At 48.0% G+C, this 23,057-nt stretch overlaps 1 protein-coding gene across 1 annotated transcript in view; it reads right to left on the bottom strand.

Moving 5' to 3' along the window:
• The window catches only part of Slc6a11 (solute carrier family 6 member 11), a 121,580-nt gene extending 98,741 nt beyond the window's left edge, over positions 1 to 22,839 (bottom strand). The window contains exons 1-4 of the mRNA XM_036181726.1: positions 22,550 to 22,839; positions 19,108 to 19,242; positions 18,846 to 18,986; positions 15,102 to 15,192 (exon numbers count right to left, since the gene is read on the bottom strand). Coding sequence (XP_036037619.1) covers positions 15,102 to 15,192; positions 18,846 to 18,986; positions 19,108 to 19,242; positions 22,550 to 22,802 — 620 coding nt within the window. The 5' untranslated portion in view covers positions 22,803 to 22,839. The remainder of the gene's footprint in view (positions 1 to 15,101; positions 15,193 to 18,845; positions 18,987 to 19,107; positions 19,243 to 22,549) is intronic.
• Positions 22,840 to 23,057: the final 218 nt, after the last annotated feature.

Here is a 23,057-nt window from a genome sequence, read left to right as displayed (position 1 = left end):
GCTGACTTCAAGCTGTGGCCCCTGCCCTGTCCAATGTAGAGATAAGATAGGCCACACATCTCTAGCCTGGGAACAAACCTCAGTCCCCAAGTCAAAGCACAGTTTATGAATGTTCACTATTTCCACACCCTATAAAGCTTAACATGGTAAGTGAAACAATCATGAAGCCAGTGTGTCTACACAGACACCATGCTTTGGAGGAAGAGCCCAAAGATCTGGGTTTACTTCCTCTAGGTCCATGAAGGAGCCTTGAGTTACTCCAGCTCTGGGGACTCCTCCTATTCTGGATGTCATTCATCTGCCCACTCAGTGGGAAGACCATAGATCACAGGGGAACAAAGGTAGGGGTGTGTGTGTGTGTGTGTGTGTGTGTGTGTGTGTGTGTGTCTGTACACATGCAAATCTTGATAGTGCAATATGCTCTTATAACTCTGTTAAAAAAACCATCTGGAGTCATGATGGAACAGCCATCTGAGCACTCTGCTCCTGACCTTGCATGAAGTCATTTGTTCACTGATGCTTCCTGCCACCAGTGAGAGGGTCACAAAGAGCATGGAGGAGCCAGCATCAATCCACCAGCTCCCATCCTCCCAGCAGGTAACACTGAGGACCACTTTCACACCCCACACCTGGCCCAGCTAGACACTGAGAGACTCTTTCTAAAACAAGGTTCAAGTCACTTCCTAAAGGATCCTCTTATAATCCAAGAAAGATGAAACACAAACACCAGGTGTGTTTGTTCAGTACAAATGCTGGAACCTTCTGTGAGTCTCCTGCAGCCCCCCACCTTGCCTATCAGGAACATGCCCGATCTAATGAAAATCTCCCAGGGCTATTGGCACAGGGCTGCTGTGGGACTCTATGTGGGAGGCGTGTACCAGTTGGACACTGTGCCTGAGATAAAGCCGGAAGCTGACGATGGTGCAGAAGAGAAGAGTGATCGGTTGCAGAAGGATGCAGGTGGGAATCCGAGGCTCTGGCTCACCCTGAGAGGTTCCACAGACAAGCCCCTTAATCTCTGACCTCTGTTCCCTGTGACATGCATGGCAGATGTCAGCCTTGCAATCATTCTCTGAGCAGGTGGGTAGAAGGAAGGGACAGGGTTATAGAGCTCTGTGTGGAAGCAGGGTACACAGTTGGGGCTACCTGGAAGTGACCCCCTTTCACTGCTGTAGCCACCAGAATGTAAAGGGGGGCCCATACAGCAGCTGGTTCCTCCCCATGATGTGTGTGTCAGTTAAAATCGCCGGTGGCCTCCTGGCTAACTTCAGATGTATTGTTTGCCTGAATGGTCACAAATGTACAGCAAGAATAGACCCCAACTCTGCAGAGTTTATCAAGGCTGGTTTCTACTGCTGCCGCACAGAGGCCGGGCCAGCAGCTCTAAGTAGCAAGTCCAAGGCAACAGCGCAATGATTCCTGCTGCTAGCCCTGAGGCCCAAGTCTCTGGATCCCCACACCACACCATGGCATTAAACCGCTTTTCACAGCTCTCTGTACAAGCAATGTCTGACCCTCAGTGGGCTTTCAGTGTGGGGCTCAGATGATGTCAGAACACAAACTGGTCCTGGGTCAGGATTCAGCTCCAGTGGGGATGGCTTAGGGCAGACAGCTTCATATGATACACAAGAGCAAACAGAGGTTCCCCTCGGTCCTTCTCGGCACCTCAAACTCCACTGGCAATAGAATGGAGGCCTGGCTCCACTCAGAGATTTGTGGGGGCCATCAGGGAGGTTCTGTTGGACATGAGGAAGCCAGAACAGTAGATTTTGGCAAGAATCTCTCCACCTTCAGCAGCACAAGAACCGGGGGCAGGAAGAGAGTGACTTGTTAGTGGTGTGATCGATAGGGGCTGGCGAGCAATATGTGATTTACAATCTACTATAGAAACATAGACCTACTGTATTTTAGTTGCTAATAACTCCATTCACCATTGTTGTAACCAATAGTTAGAATGTATTCAATAGTTAGAATAAAGAGGCCACAACCTGTTGTAACAATGAAGAACCACTTTGGCTTGAGTTGGCAAGTGTCTTGACTGCTTCCCTGTTCTCCTTAGCTGTATTCAAAGGTCCCCAGTGCCTCATTGAGGGGGCAATGACAAACAGGCTCCTCCCTGGGACAGATGAGGTCTTCTGCATACACAGGGCCTGTAGCAGCAGAGAGCAGGTGGGAGCCAATGATGGACCAACTTTGAGGTTCAGGTCCATGAGTTGGGGCAAAGCTCAGTGTTGGGTAATGGGAAGATAGAGATTTGTCTTCTGCCTACCTCCTGGGCCTGACTGCAGAATTAAGTGAGTTAATATTGACAAGAATGAGATAATATGTAGATATTAGCACGATGGGGTTAGGGCTCTAAGTGGCACTGTCACACAAGCAAAGAGAATCATGGCTGACAGCTTATTCACCAGTATCATGAGTCCTGCTTTTATTGTAAGATAACTATGCTGCTAGTTGTAACTGGAAAATTCAAATACTATGAAAGAGCAGAGATCAGAAAAGCAAAACTCTGTTACTATCTACTCCCTTTCTCCATGTTCTATTTCTGGGTGGTCTGCAGGTAAATGGCATCTTGTGTACCCTCCCAGACATGTCTATGGGAATAAGGGTGTGTGTATCTTCAAACATACATAAACACAGGTGAAGCACCCCCAGTCTGAACACTTGAAATATGAAATGGTCTTAAATCTTAAACTCTCTCTCTTGTTCTTCATGCCTGTACGTGTGTGTGTGTGTGTGTGTGTGTGTGTGTGTGTGTGTGTGTGTGTGTGTGTGTGTGTGTGTGTATGCAGGTACTCATGAATGTGTTTGCATGTATGTGGTGGCCATAGGTTGATGTCTGGTATCTTCCTTGATCATTCTTCAATTTTTTAAAATTAGGCAGGGTCTCTGGCTGAATTCAGAGCTAACCAATTGAATGTAGCCACCCTGCTTGCCCAGGGATCCCCTGTCTCAACTTCCCAAGTGTTAAGAGTATATGTGGGCTAGCATGTCCACCCATCTTTTATGTGCCTTGAAGCTAAGGTCTTCAGCATTGGATGCACTGAGCTATCACCCTAGGTCCATATGAAACTTTCTGAACACCAGTATTCCATAGTAGACCTTATATGACAACTTGCAATTGAAAGGCCAGCACCCCAAACAACAATACCAAACTACCTTTAGGTTATGTATTGAGTACATATTCATAATAATTAATTTCATATTTAGACTCTGGTCCCATTACTAGTCAATATGGATATGCAGAGACTCCAGAAGCCAAGGAAGAGGGGGACCATTTCAGATGACAGCTCTTCAGCCTGCATATGCCTCTCGCTCTCCACACCTCACCCCTCCTCACCCCAACAGCAGCTCCCCTGTGCCAACACCTTTCCTGCCTCGCTCTTTATAGCTGCTGCATAATTTCACTCATGGGACATTTTACATGTGGTTTTGCCATCTTCCTTCCTTCCTTCCTTTCTTCCTTCCTTCCTTTCTTCCTTCCTTCCTTCCTTCCTTCCTTCCTTCCTTCCTTCCTTCCTTCCTTCCTTCCTTCCTTCTTCCTTCCTTCCTTCCTTTCTTCCTTCCTTCTTCCTTTCTTCCTTCCTCCTTCCTTCCTTTCTTCCTTCCTTCTTCCTTTCTTCCTTCCTTCCTTCCTTTCTTCCTTCCTTCTTCCTTTCTTCCTTCCTTCCTTCCTTCCTTTCTTCCTTCCTTCTTCCTTTCTTCCTTCCTTCCTTCCTTCCTTCCTTCTTCCTTCCTTCCTTCTTCCTTCTTCCTTTCTTCCTTCCTTCCTTCCTTTCTTCCTTCCTTCTTCCTTTCTTCCTTCCTTCTTCCTTTCTTCCTTCCTTCTTCCTTCCTTCCTTCCTTCCTTTCTTTCTTTCTTCCTTCCTTCCTTCCTTCCTTTCTTTCTTTCTTTTTAACCATCACAAATGGTGCTTCCATGGGCAAGCTTGAGCTATGTGTAACTAGTATGGACATACCCCAGAAAAGGCTTTCAGAAATGGGACAAAGCATTTGTACATCCCCAAAGCTGGTGCCTGTAAGAATTGGCTCCTGGCGCTGTCAAACAAAAGAAACAAATCCTGAGTCCTGGATAATTTGGAGACTCCCATGGGTCTCTGTTGGGAAAGACCCACTCAGGATGTGATGGGTGAGGTCAGAAGACAGCTTACAGCATGGGGCAGCACTGGTGGAGTCTTAGTAAGTCAGGAGCACAGGTCTGTCATCTGCATCAAGGAGCAGCGCAGCTGAGCAGAATAAACTACCATTCTCCAAGATGGCTTCTATTACTGTTTTCCAAACAGTTGAGGACAGTCCTACCCCAGCCTCCTTCTGCCTGGCAGAAGTCAGCTTCCTGCACCCAGGCCACACCCAGCACCTCCAGGATGCAGAGCAGAGTTCTGTCTTATTCCCAGAGCCACAAGGTGGACTCTTTCAGAACAATCTACAGAATAATTTCCAACCATTCATAAAGGGACTAGGTCCAGACAAACTTAGGGCCTGTTCTGGGCAGGTATTTTGTGAACTGGACACAGCCAGAGTCATCGGAGAAGAAGGAACCTCAGCTGAGAAAATGCTCCCATCAATTGGCCTGTAGGTGAGTCTGTGGGGGCATTTTCTTGATGAATGATTGATGTAGGAGGGTCCAGCTCACCATGGATGGGCAGGTGGTCCTGGGTTGTATGAAAAAGACTTGGGTTGGGGATTTAGCTCAGTGGTAGAGCGTTTGCCTAGCAAGCGCAAGGCTCTGGGTTCGATCCTCAGCTAAAAAAAAAAAAAAAAAAAGAAAGAAAGAAAAAGACTGAGCAAGCCATGAAAACAGGCCAGTAAGCCACACTCCTCCATGGCCTGGCCTTGCTTCCTGCTTGAGGACCTGCCCTGACTTTCCTCAGTGATAGACTGTGCTCAGGACACACGGTCTAAACAAACCCTTTCCTCCTCAAGGAGTTTTTAGCCGCAGTCTTTGTAATAGCAATAGAAGCATACTAAGAGAGTCTCTCTCGCAGTCTATCAGGAAAGGTCCGTCTTGCATGTGAGGTCTTGCATGGGATGGTCTTAGAACACGCCATGTCCTCCATAGTGGGGCCCCATCCTGTGCTCCTCCTCTGGCCTCAGAACTTGTCCCTGACATCTAAGGTTGTCACTCCACTTCCTTCAGGTCCCTGCTCAAATGCCATCCAAGGGCCCCACCCGACCCTGGCCCTTTCAATTCCTTTAGCCTGCTGGTGTTTTCCATGACTTAACTGGGGTACTTTCTCATTTGGTTCTATTCATGATGTACCCCAGGACCTATACATTGGGTATAGATCAAGCTTTCTCTGAAGATATGCATGGTGGCTTCCCCTTATCTGAAGAACAAATGTTTCAAGATCCCCAGTGGTTGCCCGAAACCACACAGTAGTGAATTGTTTATATACACCATACTTTCTCCATACATCTAAATGTACAATAAACTCACATTTATAAAGTGGCACAGGGAGAGGCTGCAAAGGCCCTGGCCACCTGAGTGTACATGTTGTCCCTTGGGAGGCTGGAACAAAATTGTGAATTCCAAGTCAACTTGGAAATCAACAAATTTCAACAAATTAGAAATTTGAGGCCAGCCTAGGCTAAAGAGAGAGAGACTGCTCCCTAACACACCACAGAGACAGAGAGAGAGACAGAGAGAGAGAGAGAGAGAGAGAGAGAGAGAGAGAAGAAGAAGAAGAAGGAGGAGGAGGAGGAGTTGATAAACTTTTTCTGTAAATAAAGCATTTGCTGACTCCTCTTCAGCATATCTAAAACTCCAATATCACTCTTTCATGCTTGGGCCATTATTAAATAAAATAAAAGTCACCTGAACACAAGAACCTTTATATCACCACAGCATCTGACCAAGATGCCATGAGTGACTGACAGGTTGGCAGCATATACAGCGTGGACACACCAGGAAGAGAGAGAGATAGTAGGAAGTCATCGAGGACGACACCTCTGCAATCAATCAAACAATCAATCAAGCAATCTCTCCCTCCCTCACCCCCTTCACCCCAGGACAAACAACATCTCAGCTAGAAGAAGCAATACAAGATTTCATCTTGTCTTGATAGGGGACGGCATTTAGGGGTTAGGGAGAAACCTGGTGCCAGGGAAACTCCCAGGAACCCACAAAGATGACCCCAGTTAAGACTCCTAGCAATAGTGGAGAGGGCGCCTGAACCAGCCTTCTCCTATAATCAGATTGGTGACTGCCCTAATTGTCATCATAGAACCTTCATCCAGTAACTGATGGAAACAGATGCACAAATCCACAGCCATGCACTGGGCTGAGCTCCTGGAGTCCTGTTAAAGTGAGGGAGGAGGGATTGTACAAGCCAGGGGGGTCAAGGACATGACGGGGGAACCCACAGAGACAGCTGACCTGAGCTGGTGGGAGCTTATGGACTCTAGACCAATAGCTAGGGAGCCCATATGGGACCAACCTAGACCCTCTGCATGTGGGTGACATTGTGTAGCTCGGTCTGTTTGTGGGGCTCCTAGAAGTTGACTTTTGGGAACCCATTCCTCACCCAGCCTTGATGCAAGGGAGAAGCTTGGTCCTGCCTCAAGTTGGTGTGCCATGCTTTGTTCATGGCCATGGGAGGCCTGCCCCATTCTGAACGGAGACAGAGAAGTGGATGGGGGGGAGCAGGGGGCAATAGATGGGAGGAGAAGAGGGAGGGGAAACTGTGGTCAGTACGTAAAATAAATGGAAAAAATTAATAAAAAAGATATTCTCACTCAAAAAAATTTTCATCTTACTACTCAAACAGTATGAAATTGAAAACACATGAACATGAATTAATTTGTTTCTGTAATTTCCCATTTAATATTTTCGATGGGCTGACCACAGGGAAGGAGGTAACTACTACAGGAGAATGATGCCCTGCCCCGCCACCCCAGCCTCTCTTCACACACATACTGTAGCATTGTAACTGAAGTCCACAAGCCCCTACGTGTGGCCTCAGTATCTGGGCACCCGTCCGTGTCACACCTTCCTCCTAGCTCTACAATGAACCACACGGGCTCCTGATCACCCTTCAATGCTCAGCTTTGGTCAGCACTGGCACCTTCAGGAAGCCAGTCCCACAAGCTGGATAGGCAATCTCCCTGTTCCTGGCTCTGTGCCAGCACAGATTTATTGTCATGTACTCAGAAACTCCACCCCACCCCACCCACTTCCCGGCTTCCTCCTCTAGGTTGGGTGCTTCTCGTGTCTCTGGGTACAGATGTGGTAAGCACACCCAGGAAAAGTTTGGAAAATGTTAAAGCTGTTTATTGAGTATGGACCACATGGTAGGTGCTCTGTAAACATTGTCTCATTTGATGCTAATGTGATACATTCAGCCACTTTCAAAGGAACACACAGGCTTCCAGAGGCCACACAAGTAGCCCAGCGGCACGCCCGTTGTGGGAAGAGAAAGCAGTGACTCCAAGTGGGCCACAACACCTATCCACTGAGATCTATACTGCAGCCACAGGCAAGGCAGGGCAATGGGTAGGGGTGGAACAGGGTCAGGAAGCAGATGGTACCACAGTGTTCAGTTCTGACCTAGGGATACGGGTCTGGGATCCTACTGTCCCTGAAGCAGGGGTATGATATAAAGGCTTCTTCAGGCCATATGCTGGCTGCAGAGGTGTTTGCAGCTCAGGTCCAGCCACTAGTCTGCCCCATCAGAAGTGGCCAAAAGGAACACTGTGGCTCAGTGTGCCAGTCATTTGGGACTTGGGAACCTCAATTGATGAAATGCTTCCATAAGATCAGGCTGCAGGCAAGCCTATGGGGCATTTTCTTAATTAGTGATTGACAGGGAGGGGCCCTGTCCAGTGTAAATAAGTTCTATAAGAAAGCAGGCTGAGCAAGTCATAGGGAACAAGGCAGTGAGCAGCACTCCACCATGGCCTCGGTATCAGCTCTTTCCTCTAGGTTCCTGCCTGGTTTGAGTGCCCACCCTGACTTGTTTCAATGATGGACTGTGATGTAGAAGTGTCAGCCAACTTGTCCTCAACTTGCTCTTAATCATCATGCTTCATCATAGCAATAGTAACCCTAACTTGGACACCTAATAAACAGGAGCTAAACAGTGTGTCTGCTTACAGCCCACCCAGGGGCTCACATCCCACTGTCTTAAGTATCCACCAGCCACCCAGACACTAAGACAAGGAACCAGGAGAATCCCCATTTTTGGCTTGCATCTTCAATGCCCCTGTAAAGGCTTAATACCCAGTAATGGCACTGGGGAGGTCATGGGAGCCTTATGAAGGTGAGCCTGCGAGGGAAGGAGGTTAGAACAACACGGAGTGTGTCCCTGTGAAGCTCACACTGTAACCTCGTCACCTTCCTGTCTCTATCCACGTCCCAGCTGCCATGAGGTGGGCCACCTCCTCTATCACTTGCTCCCATGATGCACTCTGCCATCATGGGCCCAAACAGGACCACCTGAACAAGACTGAAACTTGTGAAGCCATGAGCAGAAATAGGCCTTTCCTCCTCCTTGAAGCTCTTTACCTGGGGTGTTTTGTCACGTTGAAGAATGCTGCTGACTAGCTCAGGTCCCCGTTTCACAAATGGAAGAGCCACTCACAAATATTCCATCTGTGCAGCAGACCTGTCCACACAGCTCAGTGTAGGGGAGGTGTCATGGCCTCCAACATTGCCAGCTGGAGTTACCCACTTCCAACTTCCAGCTGGAATGGAAGGGGCTATGCAACATGCACACATCCATTGGCTCACTATTGCATTCACTGATGTTGACAATGTTTTCTAAGCACCTCAAATGCACTGGCAAACAACAGTGAACAAGAGACACAGGCTGAGCTAGCATGGAGCTTACCTACCCTGAAGATGGAGGGGAATGAGCCAGTTTGCAGAGACAGTTCAGAAAACAGCTATGCAGAGCGAAAGCTGAGGAACTCATTCCACTGTGCCCCTCAGGAGGAAGTTGACATCTGAATTAAGACTCTGTGAAAACACAGAGCCAGACCCAGGCAAAGGGAGGGAAAAAGCCGGGAGAGTGTGATCCTGGTACAGGCCAGGGCACGTGTGGACGGGCCAGGACAAAAGCCAGCCACAGGAGGAGGAGAGAAGGAAGAGGAAGATGGTGGAGAGAGGCCAGTGAGTTGGGGGAGAGAGGAGGAAGGAGAAAGGAGGAGAAAAGAAAATAAAAGGAGGGGAGGGAGGCCAGCAGGGGGAGGAAGGAGGAGGGTACTGAGGGAGGGGCAGTGAGGCAGCAAGGGAGATGCCCAGTCTCACAGTAAGAACAGGTTTTGCTCATCTGAGCCTTGATTTCTGCCCAAAGATGAAGAATTAAGATCTGTGGGGCTTTTCAAAACACAAAGGAAACACACCTGCAGTAAAGATAATCCAGAAAGACAAGGCTAGGTCCTGAATAAAGAAACGGAGCTGCAAACCCTCAGAGCCTAACTCCAGCCCAACACAAAGCATGTGCTAGGACATGTTCCTCACATGCGCTCCTGTGCAGAGTAACTGTAATTATACTGAAGGTGAATCTGAGGTTGCTCCTAAAACACAGGGACTAGGGAGGTTGAAGGGATTGAGACAGAGAAGTGAACACAAGGCCCATCTAATGTTGTCAAGCTCAATCCCACCAGAGGATGCAGGCTCAAGATTAGAAATGCAGACATATTTAGATAAGCACACGGACTTGATGCATAATGGTTACTAAGGGAAACCACCATGGCCCGATTTTGAAATGTGACATTAGAGAGACAAGCTGTCCCACCCTACAAGCCCCTGCCAGAGTCAGAACCAGGACAGATGCAGGGTCTGGCTTGTCTTGTTGGCTGAGTGAGTCATTTCAAATACATTCTGAAAAGGAAAAGAAAAATTTTTAAAATGGGCTTGATGTGGGTTGGGCTAGGTGCCCTCAGCAATATGAAGCCATACCAGTTATGGGCAGGGAAGCAGCTACTTTTTGTGGATTTGATGGTCATCTGTGGGTTGTCCACTTGTGTATTAGAGATTGGCATCCATCATCTCTGCCCTCCCCCAGATACAGTAATTTTCTTCCACACAGCAAGAAGCAGGCATTTGTAGAATGAATGAACCAGCAGGCAGCCCAAGACAATGCTTTGACCAAGCCTGGTGGCCCTGGTGTGAATAACAGGGACACACTGGGGACCTGAGAACAAGTCAGGAAACTGAAGGGCCACAAAACAAAGAGGCCAGGAAGCATGGGGGCAATGAGAGCTCTGGGGAAACTGACCCAATATGCAAGGACTACCAGGTGAAGAACTAGAAGGTTCTTCCCAGAGCCCCAGGATCAACTATCAGCTCAAAGCAAGAAAGAACCATGCCCAGCAGAGCATTCTCCAGCATTGGTTCAGTGGAATGCTCATGGCGTCCAGAGCACACTGTAGAGAGGGGAGTCTAAATGATTCCAGTGAATACAATATGGTTGGGAACCTGGGTTGATCAAAGGTACATGGATGGTCCCATCAAATGGCACAGCCATCAACTCTCCTCAAATTTCTTGGCTTTTCTCAGATCTTCACAGGATGATGTGAACCCTCACCCACTCTCTGGGTGCTCCAAGCTTTCTTCTGAGAAGATGAATTGTTAGGGGTACGACCAGAGGTACCCAAGGAAGTACTGTTAGTACCCAGCAATCAGGACTGCATAGACAATACAGACACACTGGAGAGATGCTGTCTCCCACGGCCGTTCACCTGGAGTGACCAGGCAACTGGGAAATGTAGCAGGAATCTTAAAGAGTCTTATTAATAAAAACAAACTCAGGGCCTGGTTATTGGGGTGAATGCTGGAAGACCAGAGAAGCAGAACAAGCCACAGCTACCTCACCTCGCCAGTTCCTCAGCTGATCTTGTTTCCTCTGACTGGAAGCTTCTGAGTCCTCATCCAGAATGGAACTCAGCTGAACTATGCTGCTCCAAAGCCTGAAAGCTTAACCAGCCAATGCTAAATGCTTCTAGTTTCTGGTCTTCATGCCTTATGTATCTTTCTACTTTCTGCCGTCACTCCCTGGGATTAAAGGCTCACTTTCTGGGATTAAAGGCATGAGTCACCATGCTTGGCTGTATCCTTGAACAGATGGATTTCTGCCTCTGGAGTGCTAGGATTAAAGGTGTGTGCTACCACTGCCTATCCTCTATGTTTAATATTGTGGCTGTTCTGTCTCTGACCCCAGATAAGTTTATTTGGGTACACAATATTTCGGGGAACAAAATAACCACCACAGGGAAAGGTTGGTGTTCTGGTGTGTAGTAAAGACACCATACAGTGGTTGCTGGAAGTGATGGGTGCTGACGGATGGGAAGCTCAGTGAAGGGTGGGTTCCTTCCAGGGCATCCTTGCCCCTTCTCATGTAGGGTTTGCTATACTGTACCAACTGCTTACCTTCCTCTTCCATCTACTCATCGTCTTGATACTCACTAAGAGCCTTCCCAAGCCTGGAAGTGGTCACATTGTCTGAGAAGCACAGACTGTGGGCAAACACATTGCACACACAGTGACTTGGGCTGGCAAGGTGGCTCCAGTGGGTAAAGGCACCTGCCAACAAGTCTGAAGACATGAATTCAATCTCTAAGACCCACATGGTGGAAAGAAAGAACTAATTTCCCCAAATTGTCCTCTGCCCTCCACACATGCACTGTGGTATGCATGTATCCCCTTAAAAATGAATATTAATACAAGGAAAACTAGGGATAGAACATAAGTTGCAAAAGGAATGAATATGTGGGGAAAACACACAGAGCCTTACACAGATATCATGTCTTGTTTCAGGTTGAGTTCCCTAAAAAATAAAAAAATATTTTTTTTCACAGATCTTTAACGGTTTGTGTCCAACACAAGCCCCTGTATACTTTTCCAGGGAACCCCAGCCCAATGTGGTTGAGGAAAACACTCCTATCCTACCCAGAACCAAAGCCTCCTCCCTAGCACATACCTTTCAGAGGCTCCTTTTTGAGACTGACAGACTAGGCAGATGTCATTGGTTCAAATGCTAACTGCTCCAAAGGCCACAATCAAAAGGGATTTAAAAGACCCAAATAAATGAAGAGTCAGTTGAAGTATGTTCGCGGACCGAAAGCTCAATACAGGAGAGGTGACTTTCTCCAAATTAAGCTAACAGGTCAACAGACTTCCACCCCAATCCCCACAAACTTGTTTTCATTTATTTCTTGTTGCTTAGATGAAACAAGCTGATTCTAAAATTCATCTGGAACAGTAAGACCATTTTGGAAATGAATAAAGCATGACCAGGTCAAGGTCATATCAATAACACCAGGGGAAACATCTATACAGAGACAAAAAGACCAACTACATGGCAAAGAAAAGTGCTCTTAGGAAAATAACGTCTCATGGGGAAGACACTGCACATTGGCCGAGAAGAGGTGATGGATGGGTAACTGCTGAGGAAATCCAGTATTCACATAGCAACAAGGCTCCATTTCTACCTTATCCACACATGGTGTTCCTAAACGTGAGAAAACCGAAACTTTAAAACTCTTGGGAGAAAATACAGAAACTATTCAACTTTGGGGGAGGGAAATCATCCTAAATAAGGGGCTAACTGTACCGGCCCCAGAGGAGAATGTCAATACAATGGAAAATTCTGTACACCATAAGAAAGAAGACCCATACACGGAGAAAAGATCCTATAGCAAGGATTTTAAAAAGCATAAAGAATGTTTGTAAGAAAACACAACCCAGAGAAAAACAGGAGCCTGAAGTTTATGGGTGATACACCAAAATTATGAAAATATGATCACCTCACCAGTAATTAGAAATGCAAGTTTAAAATAGTGAAATGTCATTTCACACTCATTATCCAGTAGAAATAAAACCTTACTGGAGAGGCAGAATCGGGGGGGGGGGGTTGCTACAAGTTCAAATGCAGTGTGGTCTACATAGCAAGTTTCAGAGCAACCAGGGTTATACAGCAAGACCCTGCCTGAAAAAAACAAAATGAAGCGAGCCTAAACCACTCGCTCAGATCAAGTGCTGCACAGAAAGTCAAACATTCACTTGGGGCTGGAGAGATAACTCAGTGGTTAAGAGCACTTATTGCTCTTGTAAAGGACCTGGGTTCGATTCCCAGGACCCACATGGCAGGTCACAATGATCTGTAACTCCAGCTCCAGGGAATCTGATGCCACCAGACACTGCATGCATGAGATGCAGAGACATACAAACAAGCAAAGTACCTACACACAAGATAAAAATAATCTTACAAAAAAAAAAAAAGTAGAGCAGCAGAAATTCTTACAAGCTGATATTTAGGATGCACATAAGAGCAATCTCTACATTATCTGATAAAGCAGGTGCCGTGTGTGGCCCACATCCCAGCAGTCACACCCTTATGCATGATTTAGAGGCATTCCCTTACAGTATGGGTTGGAGTGTGAAACCCCAATGCAACAGCATTGAAATGTGGCTTATGGGGATGGACCTGAATTGTTCTCATGGGCCCAACAGAGATTCCTAAGAAAATGATGGATTTGAACCCCTTGCTCCTCTCTTGCCTTTCTGCCTTCCACCATGGGATGGTGCAGGAGACAACTCTTGCCAAGCACTAGTCTCTCCACCCTGGACTTCCAAACTCTACAAGTATAGGAAATAAACCTCTGTTCTTTATAAGTCACCCAGTCCTGAGTATTTTGTAACAGTAATATAAAACAGACTAAGATGGGCTTGCAGATTAGAAACCGCCAAGCAAGCACAGTTAGTTCAACCACTGTGGCAATGGCTAACAGTCTAACCCCATCAAGAAGACTTGTAAATACAAGGTAATCACTCACACAGAGCAACACTATTAAGGGTGTGTGTGTAAAGCCAGAATCCTTGTATCAATATAGACGCATCTCGAAACAGCTGCTGAGAAAAGAAACAAAGTCGAAACAGACTGTAAGGCTTGGATACTAGTCCTGGAAACGTTTACAGTAAGTAGGGGCCTCTGTTCTATTCCGGGCACATATGTTAGCAGAACAAATGCAAAGACAGGAGAATGATGAATCTAAATGCAGCCAGACTTCTAAAGGGAAGGAAACAAATGGTATCCGGCACACATATTAAAATTGCTCAAAAGCCCACCATTCACCCCCATGTTACTATTTCTTTTCTTTCCTTTTTTTTTTCCAAGACAGGGTTTCTCTGTGTAGCTGTCCTGGATCTCACTCTGTAGACCAGGCTGGCCTCAAAATCAGAGATCTGCCTGCCTCTGCATCCCAAGTGCTGGGATTAAAGGTGTGTGCCACCACCGCCCAGCCCGTGTTACTATTTCTAATTAGCCATAAAGTAGGGAAGACTTTGTCCATGAAGTCAGGCCTCCACAGACTGAGAGACCTTGGTTTAGCTTTCAACATGTACAGAAACCACCTGTCTATACCTGGGCGGAAGGACTCTCTTGAAGCAGAAGTCAGGGCGACCATATACATCCTGCAGGGTGTGCACCACACATTTCTACAGTGCACGTTTTACAAGGCACCTCAGAATGAGGCTCCTCAGGTGTGCATACAGTTTACACAACTGTATCCCTCAGCCTTGTGAGGATCACAGTACTTTAGAACTCAGATAAAATTGTGCCCACTTCTAGGATAAGGGGTGCTCACAACCTTCCGGGTCCATTCAATCTCACATCCTTCTTAAATACATTTGAAACCTGCCTCTCCATACCCTCTCTCCACTGAAGTGGACCTACTTTTTTACACACTACTTCAGGAACTGAGAGAAAGGTAGCCCCCCCCACACACACACACTCCCCAGACTTCAGCTTTCTAAGGCTAAATATACTCCTGGCTTTGCTAACGGCAACTGAGCACTAGCTTCTCCGCTGTCCAGAATGAATTTTTAAACTGTCTTTTTACCAAGCACTTCCCGCCCTAATAAGCACTGGGCATCTGACATGTTTTCAGAGAACCAGAACGAGTTCCTCTCAGCTGCTCCTATGGGACGCCCTGGAAGGACCCCCACATATGCTGGCTTCTACATCAATCAGATGGCCACAGGAGCCAAGAAGCATGGAATGGAGGGAGTCGGGCTAGGCCTTTCCAGGAGGAGGTGGAGGGTGGGAGAGGATGGGAGGGGGGACAAAGATGAGGACAAGGCTAGCTGATCCTTCACTTACTCCCAGAATTCCATGACCGGGGAGGTGGCATTCTGCAGGGACACATGGCTGTAGTTGCTGACGTTCAGCTTCTGGAACTCCACACATTTTTCTGAGTGAGAACAAGACAAAACACACAAGGAAATTAAGCTTCATGGGGTTGACCCTGGGGAGTACAAGGTGCTGATGGCACAAGCAGGTGGTGTTGGCAAACAGGGGCCAGAGTACAGGAGAATCCAAGATTTGACAACAGTTTCCCTGATGACCTGGTCTGGTTCTAACAGGAGAAGTGGGAGGAGCAGGGCTGGACTCTGGTCCTGCCCAGAATCTTACCACAGGCTGCCCCTGGCCTCACACCCACACCATCTTCTAGACTTTCTTCTCTTTCTCTGCTTAGCCCTGTCCATGGCCTTGGTCCCCATTGCCCAGGGGCCCTCACCAGAACGAACACAACAGTCATCCCCGTGGGCTCTGATGGATAGAAAGAGTTGACTACTGTAGCAGTCTTGTGAAGGACTGAGGTCTGGATGAACTGGCAGGAACCACATACCGAAGGAGTCCTTGGTTCCTTCATCCCCTCACTCACTCTGATTAGTCTAAAAGTTAGTTATTGAACAACTCTTCTCAGAAATTTGATCACCAAGGGACTCTGCAGCAGAACCATCCTAGTGTCCAGGTCCAGAGCAATCCTAAACTGTCTCCTCCTCCTCCAGGAAGCCTTCCCTGACTGCCCTCTCCTGAATTCTAAGTAAATAAGAACCCCAAGACCCTGCAAGGAATCACCTTTTCTAGGTCTTCCCTATGAAGAAAAAGAATCCAAGGAATAGCTGAGGTCCCCATGTGCACCCTCCCCCTCCCTCTGTAAAGCCCACAGCCTGCTAAAGACAGAACCAAGAACAACTCCAGCCAGGGCTCCACTGCTGGCTGTGGTTGATTTGGAACCTGTCAGCTACCATAGACCCTGCATCTGTGGACACAGCTGCCTGGGCCACTGGGCTGCAGGCTTTCTGGGGCAGAGCCTCCTGTACCAGCTCCTTTGGGGTCCAGGCGTCCATCCTGCTCAGGGAACAGTGAAGAGGGGTGCTGCAACATTAGGCAGCACCCCCCTTCTCACAGATAAACCCCAGTTACACCTGCCACACGGGCAGGAGCATCTCAGGTGCAGCAGGTGTGCATGTTCCGGGCTCTGGAGAAAGGGGATCACAAGCTGGGGGTCTGTGCTCCACTGGGGATAAATGGCCCGGCTGTCTGCTTTATTCTCTCTCCTCTTGGCTAGGGCTGCCTTATGCTGAAAGCAGGTGGGTTTGGGCACCCCAGGGAGTTTATAGTGGAGCCTAGAACCCAACACCATCTGTAACCTGACTGCATATACCCCTGCCTGCTTCTGTAATGACAGTGTCCTTGACTTGTATCAGACTCCAAAATGGTGCTGCCTAAATATTTTTCCTAAGAGTATAAAGAAACTGGGTGTGGTAATCCATTCCTGAAGACTCAGCTGAGGGACCTCTGTGAGTTTGAGGCCAGCTTGGGCTACAGAGAGAGTCCTTGTCTCAAAACTAAAAAAACTAAACCCAAGCAGAATAAAAGAAAGCAGGCAGGCAGACAGACAGACACAGACACACACACCACATACTTCCTCAGACATTCAACACTGATGGGTCATTTGTATTAAAATTGATTATGTACAAGTAAACAATGGTTATAAACTTTAATGACTCACAGTAGATATGCAAAATTAAAATTGTAGTAAGTCAACTGCTTTTCAGCCTTTGGTCTGAGATCATATAGAGCACAAGTTAAAGCCGCCCTGCACACATCTATACTCCCAGCACCTGGGCAGGAGGCAAGAGCACCAGGAACTCCAGGTCTACCCTGGGCTACACAAGACTCTATCTTAAAGATGGATTGATTGTATAAATGAAATACCAACTAAACTTTGGAAATGATACAATACAAAGCAATACCCCACCCCCAGGATGCATAGAGTAATTCTGTTTGGTGACCATTAACTGCTTTCCTAATAGAAAAGCAGACCTGACAGCAAAGAGGCTGCTGAAATTCCCCCTTGTTTCCTCAGCCCACCCTTCTGCAAGTCCTTCCTCCTCACAGCACGCCTTTTAACAACGTGTCTCTCTCCTTCCTTCCTTCCTTCTTTCCTTCCTTCCTCCTTCTCTCCCCATTTCCTTCCTTCTATCCTTTCTTCCTTTTCCAATGCTGGGAATGGAACCCAGGCCCTTGTGCATGCTAGGCCAATTGTTCAGCCACTGAGCCACATATGTCTTGTGGACACACAATTTCAAAATGAAATCTTGAGAAGTTACAAACACAGAGTCAAACAACGGAATCTCCCGAGGGCCCTCGACTGCGGTGGCTAGGGTAGAGATTCAGGATGTGCGCAGGTTTGTAGTTTCCTTAGCACACTAACTGTCAGGAATATAAGAATATGTCTCTGAATTTTAAACATCTCCATGAGGTTCCTTGTCATAGTGAGGCTGACTGAACTCTGGGCCTGAAGAGAGCTGGCAATAACTGCCACAGAAGCAACTGGAAGGCAGGTAAGACAAAGTCACAGAGCCTAGAAACTAGACTGTGGTGCTTTCTAGACCTAATAATTGTGGTTGCTCCTCTTAGACAGCACCATACAGTACCCAGGATCAATGTATCTCAGCTCTTGGGGTGATAGGCCTCTCCTAGACATAATATAACCATAGATGATAACATAGATGGATAGGTCAAAGTATATGCCCCAATTCCAGTCAAAAGGAAGCACCTTTGAGAAGAGCTCTGAAGCCAAATCTTGACTCAGAAAGAAAGAGTTCTGCAATCCATTAGTGATGCCTGCTCTGAGCACAACAATCTCAAAAGGGATTGGGCAGGTATTCTTCTCTTCAAGATTGCCAAAGAAGTTCTGATAGGATGACAGACTAAAAGCAAACAGTGTATCAAAGTCAAAGATGACCTATAAGACTCCCCACTGTGTTGGGTGGGGGATGTTGTTGTCTTCAGATGTTTAGCGGGTTTGAACAAGTAAAGCAAACCAAGTAACTTGGGTGTGATGATGGCACTATATCATTCATAAGCTACAGCTGCTCCCCAGTCATAGTTGTGACTGCTGCTGTCAAATAGGGAAGCTGCCATAAAGGTTGAGGGCTAAAGAATTGGCTTAGCTGTTAGGAGCACTGGCTGCTCTTCCAGAGGACTCAGGTTCGATTCCTAGCATCCACATGGTGGCTCATAAGCATCTGTAACTCCAGTCCCAGTGGATCTGACACCCTCTTCTTGCCTCCACGGGCACTGCATACATATGGTCATATACATGCAAATAGACACACTCATACACATAAAATAAGATTAAGTAAATCTTTAAAAAGAGAGAAGCTGAAAAATCAGATCTCTACACAATGTCTTCCAACTTTCAAGTTCCAGCAACCAAATGTATTTTCAACTTTGTGTTCATTACCATAAATGCAATCAACTTAACTGCCCTTAATTTAGTTTACCTCCTTCATCTTACAGAAGATGAACAACTCAGAAAAGCAGGGCTGGTGATGGACACCTGATCCCCAAATTGTAACCTAGAGGTTATTACACCCTAACTCTGTCTGTAGGGCTCAGCCTCACCTGTAACTGCTGAATATACCCTGGTCAGGTGACCATTGTTCCAGAGGCCACTCCCAGGAAACTGAACTTGTGACAAGAGCCTAGAGGCTTGGGATACACCACCAACCCCAAATCCCTCCACAGGACCCAGCATGGAGACCATACCTGTGTTCCACTCATGCCCACAGGTGGCCCAGGGGAGCTCGGTGGTGAAGCAATTGCTTAGGTAGAAGATGGCCCATGCCAGGATGATGATGTAATAGACATTGAGATGCGCCTCGATCACCTGTGTTGCATAGCCAATGCCTGTGAGGACCAAGGAAAAAGAGCAGCTAGGGTCGCTGTCCTTTGAAACAGCCTTCAGCGGCTCCTGAAAACCTGTCATCAATGAGGCAAAGTTTTCTTTGCTCAGGAAACCAACACTTACCTTCAAATAGAGGGCAGATTTTCCTCCAGCAGGTAATGCCTCCTTCGCTTGTGAACTGCCCCAGAGCCGTTTCCAGGAAGAAGACAGGAATTCCACAGCAGATGAAAAACACCACATAGGGAATCAGGAATGCCCCTGTGAGGGAGCAGAGGGATGACATGGAAACTGGCCTGCTGGTTCCCCTTCAGCACCAAACACCCGTCAGTCGGCATCTACCACAGGGCAGCACACAGTGCTCCTTCAGCTGGACTTCCAACCTGGCTAGTGTGAGGGACTGGAGCCAGAAAACATGGAAGGGGGTTGTGCCCTCTGCCACCTTTGACCTTATGCAATTCTACCTCACATCTCTGAACCTCAACTTCTCCAGCTGTAAAATGGTCTTTAATAATATCTGCCACTGATCATTTCCCAGCATGGTTGCATGACTGAAATGGGAATGTTAAAAAAATTGCTTTGTTTGATCAATTCTTAGTGTGATTTACTGTCCATGAGTGTGTGCATGCAGACATGTTTGCACACATGTATGTAGAAGCCAGAGGTCATTGTCAAGTGCCTTCCTCTATAATCCTGATCCCATTTGATACAGGGTCTCTCATCCAGCTAGACTGGCTGGCCAGTGAGCTCCAGGTACTCTCCCATCTACACCTTTCCAGTCCTAGACAGATGTGTACTACCATGTCTAGATTTGAATATATATATGCTGGGGATTCCAACCCAATCTTCATGCATGAAGAGAAAGTACTTTACCATCCCCATGTCCCCAGCCCCCACCCACCTGTTCCACTCTCCAACACAGATTAAGCTCATTCTTAGCCTATATGTTGTCCCCCTCTTAATTCTAATCTCAAAAGGGTGGCTGAAGGAGACCACCCCTTATTATTTTATTATATAGCCCCCTAAAATAATTTTTTGCATAAAGTAAAACATCCTCAGGGAATCATGCAGTGAGAAGCACCAGGCTTCAAAGGGTTAAATGCCCCTGCACATATGACCCAGGCATGGAGCTGAGCCCTAAGGAATTTGTAGCAAGGATCCCACTGCAAATGGTGTAGGGTTAGCCTGGGTAAGGCCCACCCTAAACATAATATCCACTGCCTGGGCCTTGCTTCAAAATCAATGAAATGAATGAAGTGTGCCTGGGCTCCTAGACAGAGATGGGGGCCCCCTACACCCCCCATTTTCTTTCTCCCATCTAATAACGAATCAGGAAAACACAGTATTCTTCATCAGATATCAAGAATGGAGGCTTTAGCTGAAATTGCTTTTGCTAAATGAAGCCTCTTTAACCACTGGATTAACAGCAACAACCTTGATTAATCCTGATAGTGTGGACCTATCTACTGGGCTCTGAAAGGAGCTTAGCCTTTTCTGGGCAAGGGACTAATTTAAGATTTCACCCTGTGAACGAGATGCTTTCAGCTACTGTGGGGAATGTTTGAGTCCAGCCTGTGGACAAATTATTTTGAAAGGAAACCACAGCCCAGCTAGATTGAAGGCAGGAATTTGTGTAACAGGGTAAGTGGTATCTGAGGCCTGAATCCAAATCTATTTGATTAAAAAGCTCAAGGGGCTCCCTAAGACCCCATAATTCACCTGTGAGCCTCTGAGAACCCAACAGATGACACTGGGTGAAAGCCAGCTGGCCTGTGTACTCACAAAGCAAGTACTGTAATTCTTAAAATAACCAACAACCAACCGGGGTGTCTGACGGATGGAGGCTCTTGGCAAATCAAAGAGAGGAAAAATGAGAGAGAGACCAACAATGAGTCATTTTTCAACTTCACTCACTACAACCTTAAAAACAATTTGTAGCAGAATTTGTGATTAACCCAATTTATCTCCATTTTCCACTTTGCAGAATGCTTCCTGTTTAAGCCTAACACTTCCTAGATGAATAAAGATGCTAAAATAGTTTCTGCTTCATATTACCCTAAAGGGCTCCCACAGCTTTCTAAGCGGACACAGTGGCTTCTAAAGACTCCGTCTGCACGGTGAAGGTAGGACCTGCCCGAGGGTACAGGGCACATTTTAGGTCTCCAAGTCCGGGCCTGCTTTCTCGCCCTGCCAAGCCACAGGCACTACTGGCCACTTCATTACCAGTGCAGGGAAGGCCTGGAGCAGCCTGTGCCTTGGAGTGAATGACCCCAAAAAAGGGGCCTGGGCCAGAAAGTGTGTTTCACAGGCTCCTAAACTGTTTGCACAGGAAGCCCTGCACTGTCTATGCCAACCAACTGCACTACCTTTTTAGAGTTTGGAGACTTTCTTTTTTTCTATTTCTTTTATTTATTTTTATTTTTATTTTTTATTTTTTATTTTTGCTGGAGCTGAGGTCCGAACCCAGGGCCTTGCGCTTGCTAGGCAAGCGCTCCTGCCACTGAGCTAAATCCCCAACAAGATTTTCTTGAAGATTGGGATACCACACAGAGGTGAGGAAATGCCAAGACAAGCCTTTTCTGGGAGGAACTGTGCCTCCTCCGAACGTTTTAATGGGATCCCTTGCTACTCTGTCACCCTACGGCTGCAATACGAGGGGTGTGGGAGTATGGGGGGGGACTGCATCTGAGCCATGCTCTCAGCTGGGAGTGCTGGGGACCACAGCTTCCACTCTGCCCAATGGCACTCTGAGATGCCGCTGGAAGAGGCTCTGGTCTCCTTCCCCAGTCTCTAAGCATCTTACGCATACCAAGTCAGTGAGTGTGCTTGCCATTGTTGTGGGTGAGTCTGAGCCCAGCAAAAGAAACTGCTTAGTGCCAGTTTCTCCTCCAGAGAGGCCTAAAATACTTTCCCTAGAAATGGCCTGAAGAGTAAATTTTTAAAAACCACAGGGAAGAGCACACAGCAAAACCTTTCCAAAAGTTGTTCCCGGAGTCAGTTCAACCCTGCACAAAAAAAAAGAGACCTTTGGGGTCAGAATCCCACCCTTGCCAGTAGTAAAACAGAGTGTTTCTTGGACCCTTAGCCTCATCATCTTTGAGATCAGTAAAAGCACTGCCTTCCAAGGCGACTGTGAGGCCAAAGGGAGAAAAAAAAAAAAAAATAGTACGAAGACACAGCTAAAGCTGGGCCCCTGCTCCTGGCACTTCCGTGACCTCTCCAAAAGACTGCTCAGACAAGTCTTTTCCAGTGAGGACAGCTGAGCCTCCGAGGCTAAATTAAAGGACTTCTGCCTAAAACGCCAGCCAGTTGCCTGAAAGCTGAGCTCCTGGGCCAGGTCAGTCCCTCACGCAGGTGACAGACGCTGCTCTGGGCCCCGTGGCAGGTGGCAGGTGGCAGGTGGCGGTGCGCTCAGGTGCGAAGCGGATCCGTGCACGCAGGCGCAGAGGAACAGGTGGGCCCCCCGGCGCAGCCCCTCAGCTCACGGGGACTGGGAAGGGGGGATCAGGGCCGTGCATGAGGGACGTCCCCTCCTAGGTGTCGCCCCGCATCCCCCAGCCGCGCTCACCTCCACCGTTCTTGTAGCACAGGTAGGGGAAGCGCCACACGTTGCCTAGCCCGATGATCTCGCCCGCTACGCTCAGCACGAACTCCACCTTGTTGTTCCAGTGGCCGCGCTCGTGGACCGCCTTGTCGCGCACCTCGCGCGTCCCCGCCGCGCCCCCGCCGCCGCCGCCGCCGCCGCCGCCCAGCGCCTCGGACCCCCGCGCCTCCTCTGCCGCCTTCCCGTTGCCCAGGGGCAGCGCCTGCTCCGCAGTCATGGCCGCCCTGCCGCCTCGTGCGCCGGCCCCGGCTCTGCGCCGCCGCCCCGGGCGCCCGGGCTTTTGAGAGGCTCGAGCGGCGGCGGGCGGGGGAGCCGGGGGTGGAGCCGAGGGAGCCGCCCGGCCGGGCCGCCCGGGACGAGGACGCGGTACCCAGGCCACCTCCTGGCCCGCCTGAATCTCGGGATGGGAGGGATGCTGCAAGTCCGGTGACTTGACCTTGCGTGCCCAGCACCTAGACCTTGTGCACCAGTA

Source organism: Onychomys torridus, chromosome 3, assembly GCF_903995425.1.
Source record: "Onychomys torridus chromosome 3, mOncTor1.1, whole genome shotgun sequence".
In the NCBI taxonomy this organism is placed as follows: domain Eukaryota; kingdom Metazoa; phylum Chordata; class Mammalia; order Rodentia; family Cricetidae; genus Onychomys; species Onychomys torridus.
This window is presented reverse-complemented; position numbering and strand designations above follow the sequence as displayed.